At 42.3% G+C, this 23575-nt stretch overlaps 2 protein-coding genes across 3 annotated transcripts in view; both read left to right on the forward strand.

The window, feature by feature from the left end:
• Positions 1–622: 622 nt before the first annotated feature.
• LOC308137381 (uncharacterized protein) lies at positions 623–1012 on the forward strand (the record flags this gene model as incomplete). The annotated part of the gene is made up of 1 exon (XM_080506046.1): positions 623–1012. One exon carries the CDS (start codon positions 623–625, stop codon positions 1010–1012), a length of 390 nt encoding a protein of 129 aa, XP_080362172.1.
• Positions 1013–3897: 2885 nt separating this feature from the next.
• The window catches only part of ppp1r37 (protein phosphatase 1, regulatory subunit 37), a 42744-nt gene continuing 23066 nt past the window's right edge, over positions 3898–23575 (forward strand). The window contains exons 1-3 of one of the 2 annotated variants that reach the window (XM_080513515.1): positions 4030–4191; positions 4678–5253; positions 21681–21778. In XM_080513515.1, coding sequence (XP_080369641.1) covers positions 4698–5253; positions 21681–21778 — 654 coding nt within the window. In that variant the 5' untranslated portion in view covers positions 4030–4191; positions 4678–4697. Of the gene's footprint in view, positions 5254–21680; positions 21779–23575 lie in introns of both variants that reach the window. The other variant, XM_080513514.1, reaches the window with a different exon arrangement.

The raw sequence follows: 23575 nt of genomic DNA on the forward strand, positions 1-23575 counted from the left end.
AAGAGTTTCTTTCTAAAGTAACTACTTTTTGTTCCTGTCACTCTTAAAATATTTACACTTTTTAAAAAAATACGACTACTTAGTGTAATCATCAACAACACATGTTATACATATACTGTTTGGTGCTGTGTCTTTAATCTATTTGACTTCACTTTTCCATTTTGAATCATTATTACCATCAACAAGTTTGCTTCATTCTAAAACAAAAAACATTTTTTATAATTCCATCTTGAGTTGTTGTCTCTTGTCTCTCATGACTTCCTGGTTGTTGAGCTCCTCCAGCAGGTGCAGCGGAGGAGCCAGGTGTCATTCATCAACACAGCACCACCTGACTGCTATAAATGTAGATCCCTGTGCTTCAGCGTTCGGCTGTTGGCTCCATTTCAGGGAGGTGCACACGTACAGGTGAGTGGACAACAATTAAAGGTTGACGTGTTGATTATGTGAGCGGAACCAAGGGCCATTTTGTGAGGATTGTGTTTTGGCTGACCTCGTTTACTCACGTGGGCCTGAGCCAGGCCCCGGGCTGAACATCCAGGGAGGAAAATGCAGCGCAACCCCCTGAAGCTTTGTTTTGTTTTCCCACTTTAACTTCAGGTTGAAGATGACTGGCCGAGGAAAGATGGCTTCATCCAAACGAGAGCCTGTGTCCCGGTCCTCCAGAGCGGGACTCACTTTCCCAGTGGGCCGTGTCCACAGGCTGCTTCGGAAGGGCAACTACGCAGCTCGTGTGGCCCCGGGAGCTGCGGTTTACCTCGCCGCTGTGCTGGAGTACCTCACAGCTGAAGTCCTGGAGCTGGCCGGGACTGCTAGCCATCAAAACAAGAAGCTCCGCGTTTCTTGTCGACACATCTTGCTTGCGGTGAAAAAAGACGAAGAGCTCACAGACCTGATGGCAGGAGTGACGATTTCTGAAGGAGGCGTCGTCCCAAATATCCACCAAGACCTTGTCCCCAAGAAATCCAAGAAGGATGCCATCTATGCGAAAGATGTTGAATCTCAAGAGTTTTAAACTTTGTACTGTCTGCGTTTTATATTTGTATTAAAGTTAATGGGTTTTTAAGTGTCTTAGCAAATTTGTAATGGAGCTCTTTTTCTTATTTTAACTTCTGGGAAAATAAGAATCTAATGGTTGCTAAATAGTCTCCAAACATAAAGGAAATGCAGTTTCCTCTTTCCTGTAGAGAAGTATCCATAATCCCTTGGGAAATGTTAATACAAATCCTTTGAATTTTGCTTGGTGGACAAAATATAACACTGACTGAAGATCTCCTTCAAGTGCCTCCCAATTCCATATCCACTCTGAAGAGCAACTTCATATTGTGTCAAAACCCAGACTTATCTCACTTAATGCAAAGTAAACGTGATGCCAATGAGGTAACAAAGACTAGTTTGTAAATTGTACTTCCAATAACCTGCTTGTTGGTATTTAACTGGTTCAGACTGATGAAGGTATTTTCAGATGTCTGACTTGGTCTTTAGCTTTTTGTCTTCCTACAGGCTTTTTTTTTTAACCCAGAAAATATATAGGCTGCCTTGATTCAGAAATGTGTTCCTTGAATTAGACATGGTTTAAATGATCTTTTTAATTTTCAAATCGTGAGCAAAATTCTAATGTGTACGTTCAGTCTGTACCATCATAAATGGAAATAGAAAATGTTTTATGGTAAATCATGAGGAACTTAACCTTTTCACATGCAGTACAATATATACCGGGAATGTTCGTCATTCAGGTGAAACCACCCGACTGGAAAGATTCAGGAAGTTTGCAACAAGCAGTCTATGTATTACTCTGTGCCCTCAATGTGGCTCTTATTTTAACCAGGAGTGTCAAACATATGAGCTATGGGCCAAAATCAGTTTCCTCGAGGGTCCAAAATAGTCTAAGAAGACATTCCCTGCATATGTTCAAGGGAGATTGTTTTGTCAGCTGGGAAGAGATTACACCTGCAGTGTTCCAATAAAACTCATACTTACTATTAATTTCACCACAGTAAATTTTACTTGGTTAATAATAAATGGGGCATTAAATGTAAGCATTTTAAGAATAGAATTGTAGGGTAACTGTTCGTTGAACAAAATGCCAAGTTTCAGGGAAAGCTATTATTACTAAGCTAATTGAAATGATGCTGGATATTGACATAGAAGCTTTGGCAGGATTTTTTTAAGTGTGCAGAATTATAGATATGGACAAAACCACTGCTTATACTTTGAATATATTAAGACAAACATCTCCATTCTTTGCCCTATCTGACTATAATCTATATCATGTGTATCTAATGGTGTAAAGATAAATCCAGTCCATGTAAAAACAACATGACGATAGCACCGATTGATATACCCATCTGTCAGGGTACTTATTCATATATCCCCAGTGGAAAAGGGCAAAAACCTCTTTCTAGATTGCCGAACATTTTTAAGATGTAAGACATTAAATATTTGTCTGTTGTGTCAATGTTTTATTAAATACAAATAACATAATTGTATCTAATTTTTTTTCCTGACTTTAAAAGCTAGGTAAGGTAAGGTAAGTATACAGCCCCATTTGGCCCAATGCCATTCACAGTGCTTAACAAGGATTAAATACATTAAAACAAGGAGATTAAGTCGAGCATAAAAGGAGAAAAAACAAAATTCAAAACTTAAGACACTAAAATAAGTCAAATCTATTGTTGATTGGAAAGCCTGAGCAGATAATAGTGTTTTAAGGATTTCAAAAGAAGTTAGTGTGCCAGCAGTCCTCATGTGTTCAGGAATTTTGTTCCACATGAGCATTAAAGTTGAAAAGAAATAATACTCTCTGATAACAGGGTTAATTTTTCCAAAGATTTCAATTAGTGTCATAGAAAGGGTTAATTGTTTGTTTGTTTTTTGTAATGGTTGATTTACTCTTCTACAGCTGACATTATCAATATATTTATTGTTTTGGTGAATTATCAAATCCACTGTTCCAAATGAAAAAAGTAACCATAATTTCCTTGCTTTTTAAAAATGATTATTTAGCACTGCAGAAATTGAGGGACTGTGTTGTTGTTGTTGTTGTTGTTGTTGTTGTTGCTGCTGCTGCTGCTGCTGCTGCTGCTGCTGTTGTTGTTTATACATTGATCTTGTATGTTCATTGTTTTGACTTTCTTCCTCTGGCACTTTGACTTTGATGTTTTAGTGATGATTCATTTATTATTGACACAATGACTTTAATGTCCCACCCTGGCATGTTCTTAAAGGATGTTCATTGTTTATTTTTGACATTTAGGAATGACTGTTTTCCTCAACGAGAGTATGTAAGTCTATTGTTTGTTGTTTCTTAAATAAAAGTCTGTAGGGAGGTTTTAATATCCTGGTTTGACCCACCTGAGAAGATCAAAAGATGTGGCCCCCCCGAACTCAGATGAGTCGTGACGCCCCTGCTCCGAACCATTAAAAAACGCCGTGGAACACTGCGCGTGTTGAACGCAGCCCTGCGGGGAGAACGACGTCATCACGTAAGACGTGTGAACAACAAACAGTTGTTGGACTTCAACAAGCTAGCGAAGGTAACACTGAGAGCGCTCCAGCTGTCTTCTCCCGCAGAGACAGAGGAGGGGGAGGGACACCCAGGAGACCCGGGCGAGCCGAACATCTTCCGTACATCCTGTTAATTATCCGAACCGCCCGCAGAGGGCACGTGCTGTTGCCGGCACGATTTTCCCCGAGCGCTAACGTTTAGCCACCGAAACATGCTCATCGCTCGGAGTGTGACGCCTGTTTTTTTCCTCTCCGCCGCCGCTGGTCGAGGCTTGTGATGCACGACAGAGGCTGAAGACACGGGAAGCCGCCGTCGGGACGCAGTTTTTTTTTTTTTTTTTTTTTTTTTTTTGCTTTTTCACGTTCCACGGAAGAATGGACTTTGTCGCCTACCAGCGGACCGGCTCACACGAAGAAGCGGGCACGCGACTGCACACGGGCCTGGACGTCATTGTCGGACAACTAGTTTAGCACGCTAGCGGCAGGCGATAGCTCGCATTAATTCACGCCGATAAATCGGTGTCGGGGCACTAAGCTCACGGTGCTCGCGTAATGGAGGCTCCCTGAGTGGACCTGTTTTGTGTCGGGTGATCGTTGTCGGCTCCCACGAAATCCAACGTACTGACGACCAGGGAGCGTTTTCAGCTCGGAGCACCAGGACAAGAGTGGGCAGAAGTTCTGAAAGTGGTTTGTCAACCTGCACATCGTCGTTGAGCAACGTGGATAGCTGTTGAAGCGGCATCTATATTTCCCACACAGCTGTCACATATTTATCCTATTGTTTATTTGTGTGCACTTTAAAGGGGATACACCAATGTCATTTGGACACTCACTACAGATCATTCAGAATACAGTTGTCTCATTGCACTTCAGTCGGGTTTAGTCACTAAAAAGAGCACAGTTTGTTTTTTGCTGTAAGACAAAAAAAGGGGGGGCATATTCCCAGGTCTAGTCGGTATCTGAGCTGAGTTGGTGCAGTCTTAAGACTTTTGAGTTTCACTGGAAATGACAACATGAATATCGAAGAACAGTGTCTAGATTTGTGCAATGTCAAAACCAAAAGTAATGTGGACGATGACCACAACACCGCCAACAGCACAGAAGGGATCACCCCCCGGATATCTGAGCTGATGACAGACGGTAACACGGAAAAGCAAAACCTTGTTTCCACAGAGGCCTCTGAAACCTACCAGATGCCCCAGCTCACCGACAACCTCCAGGCTGCCGAGGAGGACAACCATTCGGCACAGGACACTCTTGAAATCGACGAGGTCAACGGGAACAGAACGAGCAGCAGCGCCCCGGACGCCGTGGCGAATCCCACCGACTCCATCTTTTCTAACGACCACGTCGAGGAGGGCCAACCGGAGGACGCTGCGGCCAGTGGTCCCGTGGAGCTTGTGGGGGCAGAAGGGGACGATGGCGGCGACATGGACATGGGTGTGGATCTAAGCCTTGAGGAAAGTGGGGTGTTGGAGGCCGACTCGGCAAACGTTGGCACGTTGTCTGACAATACCTTAGACTCGGAGTGCTCGCCTCGGGACGCGCCGGCTGCCTGCGAGGCAGAAAGCCAGTCGGACGAAAAGCAAGCGAGCAGCGCAGAGGCTGCTGGGACCGACCAGGCTGGGCTGTATCCGTCTGTCCAGGAGGGGGACGATGCACACAAACCAAGTGGCAAAAGGGTGACATTTCCCTCGGATGACGATATCATCTCTGGAGCAGTGGAGCCCAAGGATCCCTGGAGACATGGTAATATTTTTATGTCCCTGCATGTTTGCCTGTGTGAATTATTTTCCATTCCTCCCGCCCATTTTTTTTGTTTTTATTGTGCCCGTTTCAACACGTTTGTTAAATTAATCCGCCTTAAGTTGGTTGCATGTATCACACGTCATCCATTCCTAAATGAGCTGATGTTGGGTCTACAATATGCACTGCCATTATGCTATATTTGCAGAGTAGCCAATGGAAATGTGTTGGTTGTTTTTTTTTCTGATGGATATAAACGTTTGGACATTGGGAGGCGTGTCCACGTGTTGGTGTTTCTTGCAAAATCCTCTTTTGTGTCTTTCTTCAAAGCTTCTCCTTTTACAGCCCATGCTGCCATCAGGTCAGTCCTCAGGCATACGGCACCTGTGTTCCCACCCATTTTTCAAACCAGTGCAAATACTCAACAAAAAAAAAAAATAATAACATCACCCATTTTGCAACTGTGTAAGCCCTGTCCTGTGCAGTATTGTGTCGAATCCCACCACTCCTTGAGGTGTGCCGTTTCTTTTACTGCAGCAGGTTCCTGTTTATTAAACACTTCTGGGGAAGTTCAGGACACAGCTTGGCCTGTACCGTGTTGACACAAGGACTTCAGTATTTTAAGGTTACAATGAAAGTTTTCGCTTTTTTAATTTGTTACCTTCATGCAACGTTTATCTCAAAGTATGCGAGAGCTTTACCAAGTTTTTTTTGTTTGGAAAATAAACCAAAAAAACCAACCTTGATGGAGTCCTAATTGAAATATTTAGCAGAGAAGTTAAAGTAGCCCAAAAAATATAGAGTACAAATATTGTGGCTGTTGTATATGTTTGCTCCATTAACTCGAGTCTCTTTGTTTTGCCTTTTTGCAGGACGGATTAATAGGTATGACTATGATTATCATCTTCAGACAGAATTCATGTATTGACAATTGCAAATGTCCTTCGTCGTCTCAAAATGAGAACTTCAATTCTTCACATTTTGGTTAGTCTAACAATCCGTCTGCACCGGCCACCAAGTGATGATGATTTCTGACTTGTTGCAAAAATTCCTTGCTCATTATTTAACTCTGTTTCTATATTCAACATGTTGTTGTCGGAATATAATTGATTTTATGCAACTAGTTATTTTATGCCGTGTTCTTATTCTTTTCACGTTGTCCAGAGAGAAGGGGGGGGTCCGTTTGTTCCATGACTCACCCCTTCATGTGTGGTGGACAATGGACTCTGATTAGTGAACAGAGCTCCGGTCCTCGTGTGATTACTGGCGTTTGCTTGCAGTTCTGTGACGCCACAGTTTGCTGCGATCTGATAACATGGCAAATTGCATTAGTTGCACCACTGCCAGCCTCGTAGTCACGGTGTGGATGTAAGACTTGTCCACTAAGAGTACTGGTCTGTTTGTGTTTATAACCAAAAATAAATGTCGGCCAGGCCGAGGAAAGGGTCAGTGCTGTGAGAGGCCTGGATGGGGGGGAGGGGCTGTACGAGGAAGCACATGAGCAACAAGGTTAATATGCAGGAACGGCGGCGGTGCTTCATATTCACCTCAAGTTCAAATGCACCGTCGACGCCTACTTGCACCTTTCCAGTGCAAATGCCAGGCCGTGTTGGATGTAAATTATCTATAGCCGTTTTTTCTAGAGGGGGCCAAAGTCCGATCCCGCCAGTCGGGTCTGCTCATGAGATTGGATGCCCAGTGTGTGTTTAGAGCATTTATCAAACACGTTTATCTTGTAGATTCAGTTCCAAAGGTCCAACTCGCTGTGCTTTTGATAAAGAAGGATTAGGTGATCACTTAAGTTTTTTTTTTTATTTTGTGGAAAATTGTATCTAAATGGGGTTTTTTTTATCTTCCCAAGTTGTACAGATACAAAATCTTAATTTTCAAAGTATAATTGAAAGTGTTTGTTCAACATTTGCTGCTTCCAGCTTCTTCAGTATCCGTTATGTTCTTTATCATTCATGATATTAAAAAAAGGGGGGGTTTACTAGTAGGTACTTGGTACATTCTTTCATTCCTTCTCCATTCTCATTGTTGGTTCACATCTTTGCCCTCCAGTTTATAAAACTTAGATTTTTACCTAGACATTCAAATGGGACTTTATTAGAAAACACACCACACATCATAAAGCCTTTCAGCGACAATGTCAAATGTGACATTTTACTGCCACAAACGGTTTGATATGTGCTGGTTGTTTTTTTAAGTAAACTTGCAGGATAGAAGTTTTCCAAATCAGAGCAATACTTTGTTTAATATGACCAACACTAGTACACCAAGCTGCATCTTAGGTTACAGACTACTGTGATACTGTTTCATCGAAACTATTTGCTTAGAAAATCCATCCCAATGAAAACCTACACGTTGAAAGCACAGGTTGGGTTAAACTATTAATATATTTTACCTGATAATCACACTGTCAAATCATTTGTCACGTCGATCGACGATGGTAAATGTTTGGTCGTAGCGGTTGTTGAATAAGAGTTCATCAAATAATTGTTTCTGTTGTTTACTTGCCGTGTCATTTTAGTGCATTTAAAATGATTGAAACGTTAAACGATGAACTTCTTCGACCTTTAACATTCGCCTGATCTCTTGACCTAATCCTGCGTCTGCCGTCACTCTCGTGAAGGTTTTGAATCCCCGCCAATACCCCTCGGGCTTCGGTCGCAGAGTTGCACCGCCAGTACAATAGAGCCAGCAGCCATCCAGAGCCTTTATCGGTGGATCTCGTGTCGGGTTGGTCGTGTCCCTCGGCCTTGCGTCGTTTTGTCAGAAACCCCGTAGTGTGAAAGTGAGCCTCGCAGAAAAAAAAGTTCCCGCATTGGAATTGAAAACTTGCAGAGAAAAGTCCTCTCTGCTTTTATTGCTATTACAAAATGAGCTTCTGAAAGGAGACTGCCGTGTAAAATAAACACCTGTGGTTCAGGAGCGACGGCGCTCTGGGGAACAATTGTAGCATACTTGGGTGTCGTGTTTCCGTGTCTTCCCTACTGCTCTCGTTTTGCGGAATTGATGTCTGGGCCCATCATATCAGCAAGTCTGCAATGTGTGAGGCCAAGATTAAATGGAGGGGGGGGGATGTTGGCAAGCGGCCAGCTTGAGGTACCACTGTGTTAATAATCCACAACAGAACATATTTTTTAAGAACTTGGAAAAAGTGAGGAAAAGCTGTAGGGCGTACAAAAAGTGTCTCAGCTTGGAGTAGGACAATTTACCCACGAGTACTTTTTTGCTTTCCGCATGAGACTTGAAGGTTCACTAATTCTCAGGCAAATACTACATCGTTTCCTGAAATTCTTGAACTTCCTAACATGTTGCGAAGCTGCTCCTCCTCCATTTGTCCTCCTTCCTCACTGATCAGCACACGTCCAAGTTTGGCCCCATAATCGGCAATGCTCCGAAGCACAAAAAGCTTTTTGGGCCTCGGGGAGGATCCGCACGGCCTTTTCAGACGTCTCTCTCTTGTTGCAGGCAGTCAAGACACAGAGAATCTGCTATTAATTTAGGGAGTAACATTCCCAAGACAGGTACAGAACCAAAATGACTACGGTACATTTAACATTAAAAAAAAAAAAAAAAAAAAATCTATTCTTGCAGCTTTACTTGTGAGTCAGCTTTGCACTCAGTATGTCTATTTTCGATCACGGCAATACCTTGGGTCGTGAGGCTGTGACACATCGGTCACATTTCAAATCTTCACAAACCTCCGTCACCTCCGAGGTTGCTGCTTATTATAAACAAAACAAATGGCAGTTTTACAGTTCGGAAAATATTTTTTTTGCCCCCTCCAAACCCCATCAGTTGACAATACAGTGCATCTTTGATTTGGTAACGCCTGCTAATAATATCATCTCTCGGGGGCCCAGCCGGAGAATCTGCACATTCATCTGTTAATCACGCCGGCCTGCCTGTCACACCCACACCTTTTCTTGCGAATTTCAGAAAATGTTGTGCCATATGTTTTGAACCACACCTTGCAGAAGTTTTGGAGAACAAAACCAGTTCACCCTAAATGTGAACAAGTCACCTGAGTGAAGTGTGTCTCAGTCACCTGTCATCAGACTTTGGACTGGAATTCCTCTCTCCTCTCCCTGACCTGCTCCTCTCCTCACGAGGAAGTGACAGATACCACCTTCGTGGACGACACTTTGCACAACTGCGCCCTGCATAAAGAAGCCCGGGAGACTGATGCTTGCTAATAACGTCACACTCCATCTGGTGTGGCAGATTTGTGTTTTTATGTGGGAGATTGTTGAGATTGGCTGCTCTGGTGATGGACAAGCGGTGTCTTGTTGCCAAAAGCATGAAATCCATATGGCCGTGCTGTAATGTCCAACAGTATTTGACTGTGATTTCAATACTGTCCTTGTTGTGAAACGGAACAACCTGCCATTTTAAAAAGCTGTAGTGTGATGCTTGTGTGTTTTCAGAGAAGCCAGAATATGTTGCATTTGCTTGCTATTCTTCCTCAGTCTGTTGATTATTGATCCGTTCACTTGCTGGGAATGAATTGATGGGTTTGTGCGCGATCACACTGCGCCCAGTTCTTGAGCTGCATCTTTTAGAAACCATCAAATTTGGTGTGTTTGCTTGATGATGTTTCCACCCTTGTTCAAACCTGAGCCGACGCAGTATCGGATTATGCCAATCAAATTAGATAAAGGTTAAAGGCTTCGGGCTCTTCTGCATTTAAGCAGGAGGTAGCTCAAAGCCGGACCTTTATCATCTTTGTACCGTATCTGCTGTCGCCGTCTTGGCATGCAGATTCGTACAAGCACAGAGCTGTTCTGCCACAGGCCTGTAGTTTTGCCCCACCTTTGACAATTCACGCTGCCAGTTGTCATGTGTGAATGACGCCGCTGCCGCCATCCGCGGCACTGCAGTGTGAAATGGCAGGGAAGAGGACTGGAGCTTGAGAGAGGGGGGCTATTTTCAACGTTGGCACCCACTTGTTAAGTAGGAGCTGGCGGCACTTCTGTGTTCCACCCCCTGACAGGCGCAACCGTCTCTGGAAGCTTGCCAAAATGTTCCAACATCTTACATGTCTGCTGTTCAGTGTAAACAATGCCCCTTGTAAATACATACAAGCACGTATGAAAATAATTTGCTCCCACATAGACGTCAGTTTTTCATCTCTCGGCTGCAACACGCGGACGATATGTGCAACCATACGAGCTCCTCTCAGGCCTGTTTTCATCAGCGGGGCAACAAATCACTGACTACTGAAAAGGTTTGGCCATACATGTGAAACGGTCTGGTTTTAATTTACTTTTAGTTTGAACACCTGGCGTCCATGTGTTTTCTTCTCTGCGTCTAATCTTCTCTGTTGCTGTAGACCTTTCTTTAAAACGGCCGACTGCAGAACGTAACCTGTCAAGTCTGGTTTCCTGGTCGTCACCTTCCAGTCACACTTTAGCTTAATGAATGACATGTAAACGATCAACTCGGGGTGACTTACACATAGCATTACTGTCACTTTTGTAGGATAAAGCCAGCCACCGCATGATGGGTTCAGTTATACTGAAGGGTTTCTTTAGGCTCTAATCTTGGCATGGTCAGAAGTGTCGACCAAGCCTCTGACACATTTTGGTTGTTCGTAATTACTAAAGTAATTGTCCAGATTTATTGCTACACCTCTGGTGTAGAAAAAGACGGCGATGGCATCTCTTTTCTGCATTTTTATTACAATGGGTATCTGAAAACACCTGATTGTTGCGTCATTTTCTGCTACGTTGCTATTTGCCACAACCAACGTTGGGTCATAGCAGTCGTCGCACTGTGAGCTGTTGCGAGAAGCACTCTTGAAACTTCTCCCGTACTTTCAGAAGACGACCTCAGGCCATCCAACATCACCACCCCACATGACATGAAGCCGCCCCGTTTTAGCCACGAGTAGGAAAGCTTGAAATGTTTGGGTGTTTTGATCCTACCAAAATTTGACAGTATATTTATTCACCAAGACCTTTTTGAACCACACCCATTCAGTAATTTGCTTGCTGCATACGTAAACATCACTGTTTACTACAGTCACAGCTATCCAGCAACTCCAGATGTGCGCAAACCAAGATGTGTTTTTGCCAGGCGTCGTCTTGAGTGACTCTGGTACCATCTTCCACCAGTTCAAGTCTTACTTTAGCCGTTGGCACGGTGAGCTCATCGTTCCAGTCTGCCGGTGAAGCCAATCGAGTCAAAGAGATGAAACTCAAGACATTAGTTTGTTCAATGACTTTTCTAAGGCGTCTCTCTTTCTCTGTGCCAGATCTCTCATGCGTCGGTCTGTCTTGCATCTTTATCTGCACATATGCAAACCTTCGTCTTTCCTCGTTTCCTTCTTGCCGCGGCAAGTGAGGACCGAAAACACAGCACCTGTTTGCACTTTGTTTCATGTTGGATGCATAAAGTGATGAAGACGGCGGCGAGGTAGAGGAAGATGAACAACATGCATAACAAACTGGATTGCCCTTGACGCTTAAAGTCAGACAGGATTACTCCGCTGTTCCCAGAAATTTGTTGCTGCGTCTTAAGTGATTTGTTGCAAAAATGCACAACAAAGGCTGGTATTAGATTATTATGTGCTGCTTGCCTGCAGTTGCACACACCCCTCATAGGGCAGCTGCCTCTGAACAGGTGTTTTTCCTTTCCAGCTCAATGAAAGATGACAATAACATGTATAAAGAGGCCCTTGAGGTTTGGGTCAAACACCAAGTGGCTTTTGAAAAGCTCCACGAGAAAATAGTTGGGGCTGCTGTAGGTTCCTTTTTTAGGTGTCTTTCAAATCTCTGTTCAAAAGCTTGAACAATGAAGGTGACCTTGATGACATTTAGTTATAGAACAGCCGAAAACAAACCATTTGTTGGTCCTCTTCCGGGAAGAGGGTTATCCAGGTGTAAATAGGTGGAGGTAGAACCAAAGTGGCAATGTTCCAAGTCCCCCACAAGCTCCTTACTTCACAATCCTCACAGTCCTGCTTACACACTCAGCTTTGACTTAAGCCAATACAACACAGTGAAAGACGACACACACACCCGAGTGGGTGAGACTAGTGCTACTAAACCCGCCACGAAGGGAAACCGCCGGAGTAATTCATCAGACATAACGAGCTAAATAAACTTTCAGCAGGATTGCTTTCAAGCTTAAACCTTAGTAAACTGTGAGACATGCCAGTTGAGGGAAGGTAGCAGACGATTTTTGTTTTTCTTTCTCAAACTTGACTGTGACACACTTGTTCGCTCATGTGTCCCAGTAAGATGAGCAATAAACCAAGTCAAGTATTGGAACCCACACTCACAGTGTGGGTCCTCCGTGGGTCTATTTATTTATTTATTTATTTATTTTTATTATTTTCCTGGCCTTTTGTGGGTGGTGGAAGAGGTTTAGACTGCAGCAAGTGTCATGATGTTGTGCAGCTACAAAAGACGAGGATACGTCTTGTATTTTTAGCCGTTGCATTTTGCATATTGATGCATCGTTTTTGATTAGCTGCCACAGTGTTCTTGGCAGGAGGCTTGCTATGCAGAATTGATTGGAGAATTGAAAAAAAGAAAAGACTCAATCTGAGATGGTTAGATAAAATGGGATGACTTTCTCAAATGTGTGCAACATGTATGCCCATTTGGCCCGCCATCTGCCAAACTAAGTTTGTCTATTGTTTTTAGGAGTTTGATATGTCATTTCAGCCATTTAGCCATTTTTATCAATAAGATTTAGCTGTTTTAGTGGCTTTATGCTTTGAACATTACTCTTTAGTTGTGTATTTTAATCTCTTTTCACATACTTAACATGCATGTCAGTGAGCGTATTTTACTTTGAAAGCAAATGAGTGTGTGCATGCTCAGTGAAGCCCTTATTTTCTCCTAAGTCTGTTCTTTAGCAGAGTAATCCACGGCTGAGTGGTGTAGTTGGAAACTCAATATTTATCACCTGCCGTCGAAGACGGTGGTTTCTGAAGTGACGGATATTTTAGTTCAGAATCGTATAGCACTTCAGCGTTCTGCAAGATACGAGACCCTTCGAAACATTTTTCATGATGTCGAAGGAAAATTAACAAATTTTAACAAGATTATCAAGAACCGTTATTAAGGACTCCTTTTTTTTTTTTTTTTTTGCACGTTACTGAAGCGTACTGCAAAACTGTTCAAGAACCTTCATGAAGTCCTGATGAAGTAAGCAAATTTGAATTTATCAAAAAAATCTATGTCGCGACACTTGGCCTGTTAAAAGGACTACGTTTTTTGAGCTTATATTTGACATTTTACTGGACTGAAATTTGAAGTTGGATACTTCAATTTATGTCATTCATGTATGAAGGCCTGTTAAACCAAGACCATATGTTTTGGCTCGAACGTTTGCCCCGCAGCTCTGTTTTGTGGACTTACTGTGACATGTTGTTTTTCATCGGTATGCAAAGGTAGATAAATATTGTAACTCTCAAGAGTCAACATTGGAAGAAACTGTGCATTAGCAGTAAAAACATGGAAAAAATCTAATTGAAAAATGTATGAAGACATCTACATGTTATGTCACAGTGCGAATGTAAAACACATGTTTACAAGCCAACTGCTGTAAAATCAGCCTCGTGCACAAAAGGGGGGGCCGATTAGTACAATAATGAACATGTCGAGCCAAAAGTCTAACCTAATCTAATCGGCCACACTCAAAGGTTGATCGAAAAAGCCAGCGGTCTAAAAAGGCGAGCGCTACAGTGTTGTTACACTTGTGTTACAGCGCTGTCACTTCTGGAGGACGCTTGTGCTGTTGCACATAATGTGCGCAAGAGGCTTGTTTGTGACCAACGCCGCCGCCCAGGCCCTTCTGGCAAAGTGGGCTGGCGTCCTCACCACGAACTGGTCCAGAGCTCCAAAGTCAGGGCAAAATGATTATTCCTTATGCTTCCTCTAACCTCAGGTGTGCTATTTCGAAACGGGCGCTCTTGCAAACAATGTCGTGCGGCACAATTTGAGCAGTTAAGGCGTGGAAGTGAAGTAGCAGGTTTTCTCGACTCGAGCCGCCGTCATTCAATGCTCGGCTTGCAGGGAGCTTTCAACACGGCGCTCTTCCTCTGAACTTGTACATCTGTACTTGTTCCAAGCTATGCCAGTTGTTCATGTTAAGTAATAGAATTCTAATTTACTGCAGGTAGACCTCCTCTGCTGCCTTGAGTTTACAATCGCCCCAAGACCCCAAAGCAGCTGGCTGTGTGTAGCAGCACTGCAACAGGTCAATACTTTAATTACAACATGCTGACAAGGAAGGAGTCGTAATGAAATGCAACCTGTAAACTAGTGGAACTGATTTACTGTTGAATGTTTTCCGTTGTTGATTTATCTGCTCATCAAAGTATTGATTATTTGATCTTGAATATGTTGCAAATGTGTGTGAAAATGTTCCGTCTCAAAGCCTGACCTACAACCTCAAAAGTCCAGTCCGAACTGCTCGTTCACAACTGTCATGTATTCCATTATGATTTTCGGGGAGTTAAAGGAATCTGATGTATACCTATGAAGCTTGAATTGGAGACATCAAGCCCTACTAAGAAGAAAAAAAAAAGCTCAACACTATTAATTTGTTGATTTCAATATCCTTGAGTGGACTCTTAATTGCAGCTCTGAACTGATGACCATGACTGCATGATTTAGTCCATTCATGATTGGAAGCTCCATCAATCGGCCACAAACCATTACAGACTATCAGTCACGGCGAACAAACAATGCAGAGATCTTTCAATTTTCTGCAAGTCTGTAAATGTTATTCAGACTTATTTTTTCCAGTGATGTACTGTACATCTAGTGGGTATGAACTCGCTATAATTGTTCTTTGATGTCTATAATTTCATTTTTCTTTAAAGGAATTCTTTTTTGAGAAATGGATTGGCTGGTTTTGTTTTGATTGAATGACTGCTTATTAAAGTGGGATGGGTTAGTGCTACAGCCTCCATTTTCAACTTCTGTTGGTCATTAGTTATCGTTTGCTTTTTAGAGACATACACATGACACACAGCTAGATCTGGCCTGTGATTGGACGGTTGTCCTGCAGACCTCCTGGGACCAGCGTAATGTAAAGTTATATATAGAGTAAAGCTGTAATTTTGCCTTTTTTTTTTTTCTTTTTCTGGTGGAATTTCTTTTCGCTATCTTGAACACGTGTGGCAACAGTATAGAACTTGACTTGAGTTTCTCCTTTGAGACATGTTGAGGTCTTCCACTTGAGGTCAAATGACATGCCCGTTTGCGGATGTTCACAGAACACATGGCTGTTTTTACAATGTATACAACATTGCCATGTGGCAAGTGTTTACTGGTACCGAGGGAGATACCCGGCGATGCTAAATCCGGTTCTATTGTTCACCATGCATATTGAGCTGTGACGAGGCTCGACTTCCAACTCAATTATCCTGAGTACATTTTCACACCAATTATCCCACTGCGTTTGAGTGCATACTTTCCCATTTGACCTCTGTTCAGTGTGTGTAAATCTTGGCTGGACGAGTGTCCATTTGAGGGTTAGAGATCCTGAACATGGCGTGACGGCAATTACGGGTTGGCTCATCTTTTACTGATATCCAAATGTTTTCAGTGCAGCATTCTGTGGATTCGATTTTCTTGGGATTTTTGAAACATGTTTGGTCAACTTCACAGTAAACCTGCACCTGCAGAGTTGTGGTTTGAAAAAAAAAAATATATATATATACACACAATATGTTTGTTTTACTCTCCAGCTCGGAGATGACAAGCAGCAAGTGAGTTATCGTTGTGTGTTGTTGCTCTTGCACTATAGATGATGGCCAGCAGTAAAACGAGGGGAAAGAGGGCATGTTGCTTGGCTGTGGCGTTTTTGCAGTTAGTTCAAACACGGGTCTCCGTTTTGTTTCCCCCCCCCCACAATGAAAATATCAAGGTAGCCAAATGTCATGCAGCCTTTTCAGGAGATGAACTTTGCTTCTTCTTTACCCGTCCTCTTTCCTCAGGCTATCATCTTCGATGACGGTGCGTTTTAAAAACACAGTACTCTGTAAAAAGGTTTGTTTTTAGGAGAGACTCCTTGCTTTTTTTTGGGGGGGGGGGTGGCTTGTCCTCCCAAATGGGTCAATAAATAAGAACTTTCAGCAGGTGGAGGGTTTAAGTCCAGCCTTGTGGTTTGCGTTATCACGAATTGACTTTTTCATCTCACATACTTCAGGAAAAAAAGAAACGCTATTTCTTTGCCTAAGGTATAAACACTTAAGAAGAGGCACAGATTGTAACAGCTCTGACTTATCTGTGACTTTCAGGTCTCAGTCAAACCCTTCACCCTCCATCCATGCTTCTTCAACTTTCAGTGCATTTTCCAAGCTCGTGTCCCAGATGTGTACGTGCTCATTTCCTCTGCATTTGTAGATATTGATTGTATTGCTTGACTGCTGCTGCCATCTACTCGAGGAGATATTCTGCATATCATCAGCTCTTGGCCTGTTTTTTTTTTTGCTATGTTGTTTGGAGCAGTCCTGACCCATCTTTCCCTCCCCCTTCTTCCGTTTACCTCCTCATTGCCACTCCCTCTGTACATGTACCAGCAGCACTGGAGGGAGTGCAATAAAACAAAGTCGGCGCGCGCGGGAAGGCGGGCAGCAGCTGTAGCTCGGCTCTTAAAGATCCTGCCGAGCCGAAGCTTGCATCTTTTGCTCCGGTTCAAACCGCAAGCATCTACCTCCCAAGTAGTTTTTAGTTGCTCGAGTTCTTCTTTTGTACTTTTCAGTTGGAGACATTGGAGAGGCTCCTTGTGCAGAGTTCAGCCTTCAGAGTTCAGCATCGGCCTTTTTCTTTCAACTAAATAGTTATTTTCTATCCGTGTTCCATCTTTCTGATCTTCTTGCATTCTGTAATTAATGTATAAATGTATTGTGTATTTGGCATGAGACCTCCCCGCCCCTCAGGAAATGTTTATCCATACTCCACAACGCCTCTCTACAAAAACACTTTTCCAAGGACACGGTGTTCACTGGAACGCACAAAGTGTACTGTACAATTTTACTGGACTGCTCGTTTCCTCACTGGTCGGTGCTGCTTTTAGGTTAAAGCCAAAGAGCTGTGCTCACACTCTTTTTGCAGATCAAGCACAACTGTCAACTTGCATTAATTGGGTGAAATAAAAACACATTGTGACTTAGTAAAGTAACTAATTAGTGTAATTGCAACTGATTTTTAGTGTATGTTTAATCTGTATTATAAACCTACAAAGAACTGAGTGGATTTATGCAGAGAATCATTTAAAGATCACCAGTGTTTATGTTAAGGCACTGATTTAAATAATTTCTGAACAAATGAGGATGTAAAACTTGAGAAAGCAAAGAAACACTTGAGTCCTTGACATATAGGGAGACCGTCTGTATTTATGTCTGCAGAGGCTTTGCATTTCTTTGGGAGACTTCAGTATACCTGTGTCTGACTTCCCAAGAATGTATGAAAATGCTTGTTTATACTTGATGTTTTGAGAAGTCATCCAATTAATCTGTGAAGAAAGTTGGAAGATATTCTGTAAACTTGTGCATCAGACTTTTTCTTCCAGAAGTTGATGAGAGAGGTTTGTAGTTGCCTTTATAATGAGAAATTCTCGTAACATTTTATTCCTATGCACACGAGGTTTATTAATGTGACAAATAAATCCATGTGTCCTTGTCGAGATGAAACATGGGGTTCTGAATAAGTGCTGTCTCATGGTTTGGTGAGCAAAGCAGTGGGGAGATCAAGCCATTTAAAGTCTTTGGCAAGAAAATGTGATGTTTGTTTGACTCCGTAGCATCCTAAAATGGAGAAACGCATTTGTTTTACATGTTGTCATTAAGTATTTTACTTATCTTTAATTGTAGCAATGCTACTTTAACCATAAAACATTTGTACAAAAATCTTTTTTGAGCCTTTTCTGTTCATACGAAGTGTTTAAATGCCTTGTGCTTCCCTCTTAGAAGCACAATCAAGGTTCAGATTTAATATCGGTGCGTAACTCGACTGATCATGTTAAAGTAACGACAGGCCGTCCTTTTTCAAACATGAACTTTGTTCTCTTTCAAACTGCAGTTTCCTGGTGTCTGCAGTAGTGAAGTGGTTTTCGGTGCAGAATGGGAGTCTCACTCATGTGCTTTATACAGACAACGCAGGCCTCAGTTCCTGGTAGTAAAAACCACCAGTTTGATCATGTGGTCATCAGTCAGAGCTGGATGCTTTTGTAGGTCTGACGCAAGATGGGGGATTTCTTCCTCCTCGCTGCACCACTCATTCTGATCTGTTAGTCGGGTACAGCTGAACTGTATCCAGGTCAGTGCTGTCCTCTAACACCATATGGAAATGTTACGTAGAACTAAATCAACAGTTACTCCATTTACATGCTTGCCTTTTCCCCAGTTTGTCTTGTTTCCCATTGAGTTATCAGATTGTTCTGTTTATATGAACACTGAATAAAGTGATCAGATTTCTGGGCTGGATTATAATCTGAAAGAATCATTAGACAGAGTCAATCGATCAGTCCCATAATGCTTTGCATTGTGAAAACACGGCAGTATCCTTTGAAACTCCCAAGACACAGTTCAGCCTCTCTCGTCTTTTAAATCCTTATACGTTTATGACGGGTTTTCGCCTGCATCAAACTGTTTTTTTTTTTCTCCCATCGATCTGAGATTACGCACAAAGCTTTGACAGTGAAAACGTATCTGAAACGTTTTCGCTGATCGGATCATATAAATAGGCCTCCACCACAGCCTCAAATCAATCACAATTTCAATGTCAAGACTTAACATGATGCTGTTTCAGTCAGATCAGTGGATAATCGAATGACTTATGCTCCATATAACCACAGCTGGTGCTAAAGATCCTACAGATGAGAATAAGCGTTCATTAGTGACGGAATAGCGATAAAAACGGATCACATGTTCTCAGGTATTGTTTGCTGTATTGACGCCCTTCTAGAGCTTAATACCAAGCAATTGGAAGATTCCAAAAAGTGGGGTGGTGTTTTTGTTCTGTTTTACTAACATTTCCCAAGTCTAGTGGAGCAGTCGGAGGCATGTTTCCCGGTAAACGGCTGATTAGCAGTGACCGTATGACCTTTAATGGCTCGTTTTGTGAGGCTTGTGAATGCAGCTCTCTGATGACAAATATGTAAAAGATGATGTGAACATGCGTGGAATGGAAGCTCGTGAGGCAGTTTTCTTGAGTGCACGCCAAGTTTTATGCTTCTGTTTGGCATTTTCTGACCAAATCTATGTGGTGTGCATATATTGTACTGTATGGATCGTGTGCTGCAGGATCAGCTTCTACACTAGTTTCTGCAAAGGAGGCTTAGTTTGGTTCTGAAAACGAGGGAAATATGTGTTGTGACTCCTTTCAGTTTCTCGCTCTTTTATCTCATCTCTCTCATACTTCAGAATCGCTGAAGCATTGATCAGGAGCTCCATTTTTTTTTTTTTTTTGCTGCAGTCTGACAGCTCCGATCCGCGGTCTGCCAGGAGCAATGCTTTCTCACTTGACGGCAGTGGCGGGAGATGATGTTGAGAGGTAAAGTGATGAAGGAGACCGGAGACTTGGGGAGCTGAACTGTGGGGCGGGCGTGTTCTCACCTTGGTGAGAGAACTGGAAATGCTGACTGCAGTGGAAACACACACACACAGTAGCCCATATATTGCTACTGTTCATTATGTTTACTCTCCTACATGGGGTGTGTTCATTATTTAAAAAAAAAAAAAAGAAAATTCAAAAAGCCTTGTGTTGGTATAGTCCGATTTCCTCACCTTTTGTAAATTTCATTAATAGTTTCTCGTCAATCCTTTCTACTTTTCCCAGCTGAGTGTGAATGTGGCCCCGTCATGTGACTGGAGTTAGGCCCCCCACAACAGTCTGAGATGGTAACAGCGGCTGACCCACACACACACACACACACACCAAGAACAATACCTTCTTTTTGCTCACTTAAGTAGCGGAGCCTTTCGAGTGCTTACAATTTCTGAACCTCTCCGTCAGAAGAACATGGGAAAAGGCCGCTATTAGACGTGACTGTAACTGTTATACAACTGTCTGTTGGTATTATGAAATTATCAGGGGGTTTTTTTCTCAATCTGTTTTGTTTAGTCTTCAGTCATGGAGTGTTTTCAAAAGCCTGAGCGACAGCCAGAAATGTGTTGTTTGGTCTTTACCAGCAGCACATTGACTTCATTATTTTTGTGGAGAACTAAAGAACTTCGTAAAGACTTTTGAGTATAATCGTTTTTATAAAGTGGTCAAAGTTTTGCCTCGTTGAAAAAATAGAAAGGGAATCCTTTAGACGAGTTAATTGCTGGCTTTCTGCAGATTGACTCGTTGCTGTACTTGAGTGGATCCGCTGGATCGTCACAAGATCGGTTTAAGTTGTACCCATACACATGCATCCGAAAAGAAATCTTCTGAATTCACACGAAATAATTTAATTTATTTATTACAAACTAAAATATTTCAAGCTTCTTTTTTTTTTCACTCTTGCTTATTGTAGCTTATAAGGCTGTTTGTTCCTCTTCAATCCCCCAAATCCACTCGGAACTTGTCAGAATATGCAAACTTAAGCTCCCGCATTTTATTTTCCCAGGTGAAGTTGTAACTCGTTTCACAAACTGCCAAGTAAAAGGTTTTGCGTTTCTATTGCTGGGCCTAAATGTTGCTTAAGATGTGTCTTTTAATAAACCTCTATTTCTGGTTGATCACAACTGTATTGTGCCGTTGTGGTAGAAAACAGAACCCCCTGACTTTGAGTTTTCCTCAAAATAGATTTGATATCAAGGGACGGTTTTTTGTTTTGTTTTTTTTAAGCCTTGAAACCACATAATACAGTATCCCAATGTATTTGTGACTGGATGTCTCAATGCTTGAAGCTGCAGTTTATGTTCTGAGTAAAGAAATATCTGACAATGATTTACTTTGAAACGCTAGGTCAACATTCTTTTTCAGATGCACTTATGTCCTCAATGCTGTTTGTTTGGTCTTGGATGTTAGCAACACGGCTTGTGCAGGGAGTGCATCCAGAGAATGAACTGCTAAGCTCTCAAGATCAGTAGGTTTGAAAACGTCACAGCAACATGCCAGTAAGCAAATTTTGCACAGCCACTTTGCATTTTTTCATGCATTTTTCTATAATGTTCCAACAGCACACACCTCCAGTTGTATATGAGCTGCATGATCGACATAAAAATCGTATCCGTTCTTGTTTTGTTCCGTTTTCTTTCAAATATAATAAACTACATAATTAAGAGTAGAGATAAAAAGTAGCATTTATTGATGGAATATTTAAAGGGTATAGGCTAAAGAAGAATGTTGGGTAGATCTTCTTTGGATTTTGTTCTGTCGCTTGTTTGTTTATTTCAGAAAGTGACTGACGTAGCAAATCAGATCAGTGGAAAAAGATCCTCACATTTGGAATGTGATTTCTTTTCGCAGCTCAGAATGTGACGGTGGAGGAGATCCTCTCTTCCTACAAACAGGCCTGTCAGAAGCTCAACTGTAAACCCATACCCAAAGTGCTCAAACAGATACAGGTAAGGCCGAGTGGTACACAAACTCACGAACCGGCGTATGATACGACACGATTGTTTATATATGGTTATTTTCTCTCTTGCGTAACTCGGGCTGTTCCGACTGGATTCACTTTTGGACTTTGTCTGAAATGCTAAAAATAAACCCTGCGTGAAAGCTGATGAATGACGAGGCCCATTTCACCATAATCACGATTTGTGTGCCACCTCTAATGGGCCGTCATAATCTCGCACTAAACCTCCTGGCAGAGGAGGGAGACTTCACAAGCCCAGCCTGCTGAACAATTGATACAGTTGATAAAGAAAAATGGAACTCAATAATTCGAGTAAGTGGTACTTGTGCATTTGTAGGTGTTTTCATAACACTGTGGCTTGACGACACCGAAGAGTCTGCATTGAACAAAGGAAGCCTTTTGAGCGTTTAGTGCACGCTGAAAACCTCAAAATCAAAAAACAACTTCATCACAAGGCCAGAGGAGAGATACAACTAGTAAGTAATGGCGCCACTGTGCTGTCCTGTACACTCAGAAGCTGGTGAACCAGCGTGTTCAGTTCGGAAGTGCCCGTTAGTCCACCCAACGTTACTCTGTTAATGTGACCGTTCCTTTTAAAACAAAATTCACTTCCAGGAATTGCAGCCCAAAGTCTTTTCTTCTTGTCCTGAAAACACTTCAGAAGCCCGTTATTGTGGTCTGAGGGCACGACTTTGAACAAGAGCTGAGATAGCCGCCTGCAGAGATCACAGATGGGTGCTTTTTCCAGTAGGGACGCTTGTTTCTCCCAAACACGAAGCCTGGTGGCATTTCGTGTCTCTTTCTTTTTTCTTTTTTTTTTTTGCAGTCTCTTGTGCGTTCGCCAGCACAGTCATGTGTCCTATAATCCCTCAGTAACAGCAATTCCTCAAATCCAGTCGGGGAAGCCTCAGGGATGTTTGTTTTTACATTTCTGCAGACCTCGTGCCTTTTTGTATGTGGATTGGGGCTCACGCTAAATTTCTATTGCTATTGTTTTCAAATGATTTCCTCTGTAGATGTTTCCACTGATTGTCACATGTGTTTTTGTTGCAAAGAGTAAATATGAATTAATTTCAATAGAGCGCGGTGGGAACGCCCCCCTTTTTTCAAGAAGGCAGGTTTACCGTCGTCTCCTCACCAGCTTTAAACTTGAGAAAACAATTGTATATGTATAAATAACACGCACTGTACAGCAGGGCTGTTTAACTATATTTATAAGTAGGCCAGTTTTGTCAGGGGACTGTGGCCTGTGGCTCAGACATTCTCCAGAGCTATTACTCTCACTCAGTATGGACACTTCATACAATGTGCCACCAGCTGTCGGTGCAAAAAAAAAAAAAAACTACCTTAACAGCTGTGAACAAATCTCACTTTCTCAAACCTGTTGATTGTCCTCCAAGAAATGACAATAACCTGCATTATGGTTCGCAACATTACAGCACTTGATGGCTGACGAATAATATACATGGTGGAAGAAGAATACATTTATGGTGCAACGACCAAACAACAAAAACACAATTGCAGCACCTGGTTGACGGAGGGCCTCCAGTAATGAAGCTCCCTGAGGAGAAGACGGCACTGCTTTGCTGGTAGATTTGACCGAGTGCTTTAATTGTTTTCTGCTGAACATTCAAATATGTTGGATGTTCCAGTCAAATCTGGTATGGATTGTCTTTATGTGCTGCTGCACAGTGAACTTCTTGTAAATGGATCAAATCTATTTTGAATGTCTGTTTTTCCTTCCATTCATTGTTAAATCTTGAGTGATGGGGTAAACATTTTTATT

Source organism: Blennius ocellaris (assembly GCF_963422515.1).
Source record: "Blennius ocellaris genome assembly, chromosome: 2".
Lineage (NCBI taxonomy): Eukaryota > Metazoa > Chordata > Actinopteri > Blenniiformes > Blenniidae > Blennius > Blennius ocellaris.